The following is an 11662-nucleotide window of genomic DNA, read 5'->3' as shown; positions in this document are numbered from 1 at the left end:
ACCCAGTGTGTCCCTGGAAGACCTGTATCATAGAAAACTAAATTTTTGGGTACTTTAAGGTGGTACTACACCCCTTGATCAATTTTTGACTATTTTTGCATTTTTCTCAAAAAATAATAACAACACTGGTAACAAAAAAGTTATGTATATTATAGGGTCAATGTATCCGGTTACTAAACTGAAATTTCAGTGACTCTAGACAAGCGGTACATTATATATGATAAGAAAAGAGGTACCGCTAGAATGTACCACATTTCTTAACACATTATAATGAACCACTTGTCTTGAATCACTGAAATTTCAGCAAAGTAATTGGATTTCTTGCCCCTGTAATATACATAACTTTTGTTACCAGCGTGTAGTTATTTTTTGAGAAAAATGCAAAATGTATCAGGGGTGTAGTACCACCTTAAGACATAAACCAAACATAACTAAATAACCGAGGAGGAATGTATCACATACTAGAAATAGACCTGAAAGAATTTTAAGAAACTGCTTCATTTTTAATCCGTTCCACGGAGTCAACTATCTATCAAAAGATTTGAAAATGAGGGAGTTTCGTAAAATTCTAGAACGGTGTGGTCAATTGTCAAAATTTTAAAAAGTATGTTGTAGCCCGATTTATTCCTCAACCACATCAGCTATTTAGTTATGTTTAATTGAGGCGTCAAAATACCCCCCAACGTAAGTTTGCAACGATAGAGTTCTAGGGACACCCTGTAGAATTGTACCTTTTATAGCAGGGAGGTAGTTGTTTTAGAATCAGTCTGCAAACTACATACAGTATCCTCATTAAGAATTTTAACATTATCTTGTAGGGGAGGCATTGTACTTAAATTATTTAAATGTTTGGGCAAAATGCAGTACCTGCGGAGTACCTGCAATTGTAATTCGAGGGTTTATGACAAAAAGGTCCTATCTGCAATAGCTGCCACATACATTTTGATAATTTCTGCATTCCATATTGTATACATTATAACAATATGACACCTGGCAGCTATTGCAGATAGGGCCTTCTGGTCCTAAACCCACGAATTGTCGTAACAGATATTGTGTTTTGCCTTGGGACGGAGGCAGGTATTTACAATGCAAATAAAAACTTCCTTAAAAAGGAATAGGGCGCCCACGACTTAAGTAAGTAAAACGACTGAAGTAAAGACACATGACTACTGCATTTTTTTTTCATTTTGTAATTTTTATTGTTTGGTCGTCTGACCGTTTTTATATTTTCTTCTTCTCATCATATATTCTCTCATATTTCATAACGTTATTGATTGTGTATGTACAAAAATTTCAAATAATATAATATCAAAGTACAACAACTGAATGTGCTTGTAATGATATAACGATTTCTATACAGATAGGCGAACTCCGCCAGGGAGACGCGAATATAATTAAGACACTAAAAAGTAGTGCAGCAAATAAATCAAAAATAGCGCTTGACTATTATTATGATCAAATTGTTAAAATCCAATGCACGTTTCACCAAAACTGTCCGTGTACTCGGAACTGCGAGGATTTCTTTCATCGAAAATTGTTATAATCAAGCGTATCTTTTTGTGAAAATGGCAATAATTTAAATACATTAGTAACATAAATATTCATAAAACACCACTGCCGACCACATAGTACTGAACGAGCTCTCGAAAATTATGAATGAATTTGGGTGTTTTTCCCCAAAAAGAATTGATAGTGTCGAGTATTTCCGTACAAAAATCAGATTTACTTTCTTTAACTATAAGTTGTTAAACGATACACAAGTTAGGTATTACACTTAAAATGGTTGAAAATACATCCATATTACAAAATTATTGGTGTCAGGGGTGGGAATTGGTTTGGGAACTACTTTGTCCATGAATGTGTCTAATATTATCATTATTTGAAGTGAATTTATATAATTAGACATAAAACATCTTGTAGATGATGAATACCAAGTTATATGAAGACATGATATGTGAATTATTTTAAGGATGAAAATTGCAGGTAAAAACACTTAAAATTTGATGATTAATCAAGCCGAGAAATTTTGGCAGACATGATGGGAGACCTATCGACGCCGCTTTTGAACTTCAATTAAGTTTTTTCTTACTTAGTTTTGTTTTTATATGAAATACCAGGCCAAGGTTAATATGAATTTTTTTATTGTGTTCAAAAACTTTCCAAATCCAATTGCTGTACTGACCTAACTCGAAAGCCATTATCATGGATGACTTATTCGAAATAAAATTATCAAAGCAATGCGAATAATAACTTGTCAACTTAACAATTAAGTAAAATATTTCGATTTGTATCAGGAATTCGATTAAGACAGCAGGTCACATCATGTCTTTATCTTTTTTCATCATTCATTAACCGGAATAGATTATTCCGCTTCCACCACAAACTTGGAAAAACTTCTCTTTCAACTGACAACACAAGTTGTCCTCATGAGTTGTGTTAAAATGCCGCTCTCCTCTGAAGAAATTGCGCAAAACAGCACTGTTCTGTTTAAATTTTTTTAATTTTTGGAAAAATTGACCAAAGATGGTTTTTGGTTGCGCAAGAGAGCTAAGCAACACGTAATATTCGTCTTTGGCATGCTTGGATTTGCCAAGGCTACCTCAGCCTGGCAACGACCAGCGCAACCGACCTGAGGCAACCGGACAAAATTAAACTTGTACTTCAAATAAACCAAAGCAGATTAGAGTTTACAACAACAAATGTTACCAAAAAGGGTTTACATGACTAAAACCCACATTATACAAGTTCTTAAAAGTACAAAAAGTTCTTGTGCAAATAACACACAGGTAACAACATGAGTTTTTAAAACTGCCGCCATTGGAAGTGTACAAAGTTCAAAATGTCGCAGATCGCGAGAGTTCAAAAGTTCATAGTTCACATATGACGTTTCATGTGCAGCGACAAGTGATCTGACCTTGAGAAAGCGCGTTCGCACAGGTGACATTGGAATGGTCTATCACCGGTATGTTTGCGGTAGTGGCGCGTGAGTTCATCAGATCTTGCAAATTTCCATCCGCAGCCTTTCCAGTTGCAGTGATAGGGTTTCTCACCAGTGTGGGTCCTCAGATGAGCTTTGAGATGTGAACTCTTGGTGTATGTCTTCCCGCATCCTGGATGTGAACAGGTGTGCGATGTAGTGCGCTTCCTCCCCCATGTACGGCGTCCTTTTCTTCTGACTACAGTGGGAGTGGTGGTTGGGATTTGCACGTTTGAATCAGCAGGTGTGTTGCGGAGAAGTTCAAGAAGAGGTGATGATGGTGGTGTATTGGGAGGAGTTAATTGGTGATGAAGTTGTTGTTGAAGAGGTTGTTGCATGGGAATGAGGAGCTGCTGTTGATGAAGATGATACACAGATAGTTCTGGGACCGTTTGGGGTGGTGAACCCGGTGGTGACACTTGCCCTGGGAGGTACTGGGTAGTTGTCATCATACAATGTCCAGGATATTGTCTTTGCTGTTGCTGTTGCATGTTTGGATGACCAATAAAGTTCTTGCTGTCTACACAACCAAATTCCGACATACTTAAGATATGGTCCATCTCCAGACCCGTCAAATCTGTAGGCATCATTTGAGGTTGTGTAAACTGCTGATGTTGCTGCTGCTGACAATGCGGATAATCAGCAGGCGCTGGACTTGCTGGTTCTTCTTTGACTTTAATCGGGCACGCATCTAATAATTGACTAGTGTTATTGAGAATGAAATCAAGATCAAGTAGGTCGTCGTATGGAGGCAGTTGACAGATACTGGTGTCAGGTGGTGGTGATACGCAGGTACCGCCATCGCTTCCTCCACTGCTGATGATGCTAGTGGGGGAATCAGGACCACAGCTTTGTAGACAGCCATTCTGATCTGTCATGATGGAGTATGGATCTAGAAAAAGATTGTCCATTTCAGGCCAGACCTATTGTAAAAACACACAAAAAGAGAAAATACATGAGTAAGTAATTTTGAAGAAGACACACATTGATGAGTAACAATCATGGTTTGAAGAACTGCATTGTCACCATATAATCAAGGTACCGTTTTATTGAACTTTCCCAGACTATTGGATTTGCATGCATAAGTGATTGCATTAACACACTGTGTCACTCATACTTATCAAAATACATATTCAATACATGAATTGAGAACGCCACTTGAGGTGACAAAGTTTGCTTAACATCGAATGCATTATCACGTAAACCACTTGAGTAAGTTCTTAACAACTTATTGATGGGTATAATGACATTAACAATTCTTATCATCAGATTTTAAGGAATGTCTGCAACTATTAAACAAAATACATGTATCTGACTGCAGACTGAGATGCATCAGCATGTCTACAATTGTACAAAAACGTTACACTTGCATAATTTGCTGCATCATATATTACAATATCAATTAATAATATACAGTAATTAATTAGAAACAAGGCTATGTATACGGACTGTCATCGTTATAAAGGAAGTAATTAAGGAAATGAAGATTAGCAGGTAGCAATAATTTTACAACGCGACTAAAAATTGTTGGCAAATTTTCAAAAGTTGAAAGCATTAATTTAGCAAATAGTAAAATAATGAAAAAGCAAAATATGCAATGTGATTATATGCATCGAGTCCATTTTGTATTATTGGTAGGCTGGTAGCTCAATTTGTTTACTATTAATGTTTATTGCAAGCCCACGTGTTGCAATTATATGCAATGCATATTCAAAGTCAAGTCAAGTTCACATAGTAAACATGATAAATAGCTATAGCCTACCATGTGCATATATACAAATACGATGCATTGCATATTGCAAAACATATGAAAATAAATAAATACATACCTCGCTGGTAGGTAGTTGCAGCTGATTCTGGTTTAGATCACACAATGTAGTCATTTTGAAACAATATCAGTAGTTTTGCAAAATATTTCTCATCAGAAAATACACGTCTTCAGTCTTTTCGATCTCACAATGTTATGATCAGTTACAGCGCGATCCGTGTTATAATGGCATAGTTGGTCCGTTCGTGCCTGACGCTATTGACCAATCACAGCACAGAGTAGGTGGTGCTAAAAATAGATCAGTATATATACGAGAACAGCGCGGCGTAATGGTGGTTCAGTCTCGGCTGACTGTCATACAGTGCACTTCGAGCTCGCTCATATTGCCACTGCAGTATTACACTACACACTCAGTCACCGCTTACACAGCGCTAGTCTTTTACTCAGTCAATTTGTTTATTACGTACTTTATCAGTGAGAACAAACTTCCTGAGAAAAAGACTAACATTGCCGCGTGACTATAGCAACCAAACAATGAATAAACATAAATTGTAAACAAAGACGTTCATTCATATGCAAATATATACTATCACATGACGTAATGACAACCAGCAAATCCAAAGCCGTGTTCGATACGACACGCTTAAAATTGCCAGTCATGGTGGCTGATCGTGAAGCAGTCAATGCCTTCCGACGGGTAATTTGCCGCGCAGACAGGGCAGCAGAGCACGTGGAGGTTTGTTTTGGTGCAATGCTGCGCTATTTTTGGACGGGTATATAAGGCTTCTAGCGGCTGTCATGACTCAGTAGTCGTTAGGAATACCCCGATAATGGTTGTTCTGGGAAGTTGTGGTGGCTCTAAAAAGTACAAAATGTTTGCCATGCATGCTTACCCGACCGGCGGCATGGATAGTAACTAGGCAAGCACCGAAGAGGCTTGCAGTAGCTATGCAGGTAGCTAACATGCCCGGCTGACATGGCCCTATCCCCTTAAGACAATTTAACGTGTTGGTTGCGCCAAGATCTTATTGCTGCAAAATAGACAGAAAACAATTAACTAGAAAAATAACAATGCTTTGTTTGTCAACTTTGAGGTGAACCTTTATAAATCAAAATCTTGTATTTATTTTGAAGTTTTGGCACTTAGTATCAATTTTATTATGATCATAATGCATCATGATCATCATAACAACAATACATCTTCTAATCATCATCATTATTATTAATTACTATTATTATTATTATTATTATTATTATTATTATTATTATTATTATTATTATTATTTTATTAATATATCATCATCATCATCATCATCATCATCATCATCATTATTGAACATTATTATTATTACATTATTAATATTAATATTGATATATTACAATAAATTAACAATAATTATTTCTAATCGATTTACTAATCATTTTCCTATTTTATTTATCACTTGTTATCTTCCATCTTAATATAATTATAATTGCCCCATTCTCAATGATAAGTTCAAATACAGGTTACATACAGAGTTAGATATTTCAGTATTATTCTGCGGACTAAAATGCCTGCACCACAATTCATTCAAAGTGTTGTTCATATAAATCTGTTCCCATTATATTTCACCTACCACTAAACCCGCCGTCAAAACTGGCGATCCTTTCTGCAATGACTGTGGGAATTTGTGGTTTGTTTGTTTACTATCATCGGAAGTCTTCTGCCTATCAGCATGATCAGAATCATCCAGTCGTGATTTCAGTGATTTAGTTCAAAATATTCAAAGTATTGTAATTCGCAGGATGCGTAGGTTTACTCAAACAATTTTAATGTTATACTTTATAGTCAGGAAATGGATACATTTTTGAAATTATTTTATAATTATTGCATTTATTCTGACGTGCTTAGTAAATGTTATGATTTTTGACATTTAAATTACGTTTGAAGGCATTTTTGTTTAAAATTAAATCACTATAAAATAGTATTTTTATCATTTTGGTGGAAGTAGAAGCCAGTCATGCCATGACACGAATTTTTTTATCGTATGAATGGGAGTACATTAAAAAAACGTGTTTTTTAAAGCCGAAATGTCTATTTGGCCCAAACTAATTTTGGTGATTTTGATGTAATTTAAATCAAGTAATGTAGTGTCACCATAAGGAGGTGATTGTGGGTAAATTTGGGTAATTATTATCAATAGTTTCAGTATTTAAATTCTGACAACCAATTCATCTATAACACCTTTCAGCATTTTTTTCTTCAGATATGACGGGAGCCTTACATTTTAAGGGAATTTTTATTTAATTAAAAAACGTATTTGAACCTTTAAAGGAAGGTGACCTGATGATTTGCGAAGTCAAATTCTTTAAAATTTACTGCGTATAACCTAAAATGTCATCCCTATCAAGCATTCATGCAAAAAGAAGAAATAAATGTGACTAATTCCTTATGGAATTACTGACTTTTATACAGCGTAATATTGGTATATCTTACGGTGTTTTTATTAGTGATAATCATCATGATCATGTAATAATTATATTGATTTCATATGAAAGACTGACCTATTTTTCTCAGTACCATATTGAAATCAGAAGTTCCAACTCGGTGTATTTCCGAATATATCGCAAAATATTGACTAATAATTAGTCTCAAATGTGGTATACCACAGTCGAGACTAATTTGACAGTTTTTGGATCATTTCTTCGGAAATTTACTCATTTGGAACGCCAAATTTCAATATGTTAATAAGATAAAATCTGCATTTTGATGGTTTTAAGTGGGGGATGAGGCAGCCAATCAGGTTACCCACCTTTAACTTAAATTATAGGCCCTATAATATAAAATGTACACATTTATTAATGTGTAAGTTTTTTATTATTTTTTTATTTTTATTTTTTTTATACATATATTTTGTTTTCTAAACCTCTCAACTTAATTTAACCGCTACTGGGTAACTTTATTCTCATATTGACGAATAAAGCTGCATATCTATTGCGTGATGATATGTAAATACACACAGCCATATCATCACAGACATCTGGGTATGATGGTCACCGCGTAACAGGTACCGTACGAGCTCAAATCAAATAAACGCTTCATTTCAAGACCAATTTGAAGTGTTAGGTATTCAATGATTCACCATTTTTATATAATAATATATATATAGTTCGTAATGTTATAAATTGGTTGACTCTTCTTTTTAAGTTGTTCAAACAAAAACAACTTTGACTACTGTAATCAATGCACCATTTTGTTTTGGGGCTTTTATAGAGCATTATTAGGCCCTATTAAAATGAGCCGTGAACAACTTAAGGGGGAATGATCCATTCCATTCAAAATTAACGCAAACGATTATTAAATTCCACCAACAAAAATATCCAGCGTTTGAAAGAACCACTGTACCATTGCCAAATGTATTTCAGCACAAGGTGAATTGGGTATTTGATGGGGAAGTGCGCGCAAAAGCGAACAAACCTATATTCGGGTTATTGTATATAGGGGAGGATGCATGCACTAGACAATTATTGTTTTACTTTTTCTTCTATGGGATTTTTAGGAAGACTGTTGAAAAATTGCTGCCATTCTGAATATGTATTTTTCAGACCAACAATTTAGCTGTAAAAAGGGCCCATAATTTGATTTCCAGCCAGGGTTGATCTTGATATTCCATTAAAACATGAGTATAGAATTTCTTTCCCGACAGAGGGATGAGCTTTCGATACTCTTATTACGAGTGTCATCTTCAGGGTTATAGATCCCAACAAAAATTAAGGTTTCGTGCCCTTAATTGCTGGTGGGAATTTTACGGGAGGGTACTTTTAGGTTGTGCCTAAAATTTCACTCATGTCTAGTGACCCGATAGCGTCATTAGGCTAATCTTTACGGTATTATATAACCTATTTATTGCTCTCAACATGCTCAAGATGACGCTCGATCACTAGGATCGGAAGCACATCCATCTGTACTTCTTTAACAAATTTTATTCTTTAACCTGGAACAATGAAAAGCTGCAAAAATAAGGGGAAAACAGAAAAAAACACAGATTGAAGAAATTGAAGAATTTTTTTTTCTAAATTATAAATAATTACGAACACTGCAATATTTTGTTCGGCTGTGAGTTGTGGCGATGACCTGTAAAAGTGTAATATATAATACCTGGGTAACATGGATGTGGTGAACCAATTTGTGATGAACTTTGAATATTTCGATTCATCGGCAGGTACGTCTATTCACTCTATTGTCTGCGGCCAATGAAAAGACGTCATGATATGTATTAATCGAAACATTCTCTGCTAAATATAAAAATATATATCGTGTATTGTTTTTGGATTAACCAGGATTCCGCAAATAGTTTATTGCATGAGATTCATACAGGTATAGGGTATGGGGGTTGTGTAATGAGCCATGGGGAGGGTAAATTGGGGATTTGTTGGCAAGCCAAAAAGGGGGGGGAGAGCAAATCACATTATTGCCTTAATTAGTAATAACAAAGGATACCATTACAATTATTTGAAAAAAAAAGCAAAAATAAACAAGTTATTCCTTGTCCTTATACTATAGTCGCAGTTTACATCGGAAGTTATTGGACTACTTCTGATTCTATTTTTGACAATGCTGGCAATTAGGTGTCAGTGTGTTTTCTATAACTTCCTATGACCCGATATTACCAGAATATATTGCGTATCTGTTGCTGAATAAATACGTAACTGATTTACCAATGATATCGGGTACTATTTAAATTTAGACTTTCAACCTTGTATAAATTATATAACCATACAACAATCGCCAATTAACAATAAATAAATAGTAACCAGGTACGTCAATTTTATAAAGCATACATACGTATCCCAGGCATTGAAATACGAAACAAATTGACAGGTTTTTTGTATTTATTTTTTTTATTAATTAATGCTCTAGGCCTACGTGCTGCATAAAAAGTTCCAAGTTTAGAAATATTTTCTGAAAATATCGAGAGCTATCTCTTAAGCCACTAAACCAATACTAGGCTTGTTTGTACTCATAGAGGTTATCCACTTCACTCATGTGTGACTTCTAACAAAAGGCACTGGTTCCCGTAGTATTCCTCATTCAAACTAATTCAATGCTCGACCTCGGAGTTACCTCAGTGCATGACCTTGGCGGGCTATTTTGAAACAGTCATGGTTGCACATGCAGGTACTTCTTTAGAATGTCCTAAACAAGGCATAGCAGTCGTTGATAGGATATGCAGCTTATAGAACATGGATAACCTCTATTTTAATGCATTTTTATGCCGATTCCAAATATGGTCATGAAAATGTACAATTCCGAAACTTATAAAATTTGAAACTTGTCGTCTGAGGTTTCTGATTACTTCAAATTTTAAAAATAAATCTTATAAAGATAATATAATACACAATAAAGGAAATGTATATAAAAACATATTTTTAATTTTATTCAGTTGCTTTCTTAACTTGTCTATAGGCCTATAGATATACTATAGGTCCGTATGCACAGTTTAAAGTTAGACCTGGTCTTAGACCCTCCCTCGGGTCCGTGGAGAATGACTGGTAATGTAGATTACATAGCATTAAAAATCAACCCAATACACTGGACTTTCGCGTTCACTTATAATAGGGGCCTACGAGTATATTTCTATATTGCTGCATGGTTGACTGTGGTGGGTGTAATTAGTGGCGTCGATTTGTGGATGAAGAGGAATGGGTTTTGGCATTGAAGAAAATAAGGGGGAGGGGAGTTGGCATTTTTTTTCATAGGGCATTACGTAATTATTTATTGTTACATTATCCAGAGATGGAACCGAACCGAGACTGGGGGCCAGTCTAACCTGGTCTAAGTGGAATTTAGTCCCAGGAGAAAGGACATTTTCCTTTACCTTTTCATAAGTTATCTATTATTATTTTTGAACATTGCTTTAAAATCTTTAGAATTTGCTAGCTACTCTAGGAAAGAAATAAGAGGACCATAAGTTCCTTATGGAACTAATTTCCATAAACTAGGCCTAACTTTAGACCCGGTCTAATTATTTTGTGCATACCGACCAGGTCTTTCGATAGACTGACCTTAAAATCTGAAGAAAAAAAACCACGTTTGTTTGTTTTTTTTGTGTGTTTAAGTGTTTTGTTTTTTGTTTTTGTTTTTTTGGGTTTTTTTTCATCATTTGAAGTTTTTTCATAAATTTAATATGATAATCTGAAAGCGATTGATCAATAAATCCCAACTTTTAGCTTCAAATAAAAGATTGACAAGCAGTGTAAACTGACCCGGCCGGCTGATATTATCTCGGAGTGACCGATAGGCTTTGGAATGACCATTGACCAAAATGTGAACTGATGAAAAATTGATAAACTGATAAAATAATCGTAGCAATCAAGCTAATGAATCGTGTAAAAATGTATACGATTTATGGAATCTTAGAATTTTTTTGAACTGAACGTAATAAAATACACTGCGTGCTGGCCATATGGTTCAACATAATATGTCAGTATAATTCTGAAATGTTTGAATAAAAAAACCAAAAACTTGTGGTCTAGTATAAAATTCAAATTAAGCGGAGAGGGGTGATACCGGGGTGATACAAGTTATCATGGTTATATTTAAAATAAATTATTGAATAGTAAGTATGTGTGATTAATATGTTCATTTAATATAAATTCCACGCAAAAAATGACAACAAATAAACAAAAATATAACTGTACTTAAATGGGCCTTTATGTATTTCTATATGAATGATTTCCGAAAAATAACAAAAGGCATTTGATTCACGTCATTAATATCAATAACAGTTTAAAAAAAACTATAGAAATTGCATGTCACCAATGGTGACGTTTTTGGCAGGGCTTAAATACTGAGGTAATTATGAGATAATTATAATAAAATGCATATTTGTAAAAGATGGGCAAAATCGCTAATGAATTTGTTTCCGAAATTCTTA

General features: G+C 34.7%; 1 protein-coding gene across 1 annotated transcript; it reads right to left on the bottom strand.

The window, feature by feature from the left end:
• Nucleotides 1-1172: 1172 nt before the first annotated feature.
• On the bottom strand, nt 1173-4963 carry LOC140145926 (uncharacterized). Its single transcript, XM_072167658.1, has 2 exons — nt 4807-4963; nt 1173-3900 (listed from the first exon to the last, which is right to left on the bottom strand). The coding sequence occupies exons 1-2, from the start codon at nt 4858-4860 to the stop codon at nt 2875-2877; spliced, it is 1080 nt and encodes a 359-aa protein (XP_072023759.1). The 5' UTR covers nt 4861-4963; the 3' UTR covers nt 1173-2874.
• Nucleotides 4964-11662: the final 6699 nt, after the last annotated feature.

Source organism: Amphiura filiformis, chromosome 2, assembly GCF_039555335.1.
Source record: "Amphiura filiformis chromosome 2, Afil_fr2py, whole genome shotgun sequence".
NCBI lineage: Eukaryota > Metazoa > Echinodermata > Ophiuroidea > Amphilepidida > Amphiuridae > Amphiura > Amphiura filiformis.
Note: the sequence above shows the minus strand (reverse complement) of the source record. Positions and strands in the feature narration are given on the sequence as shown.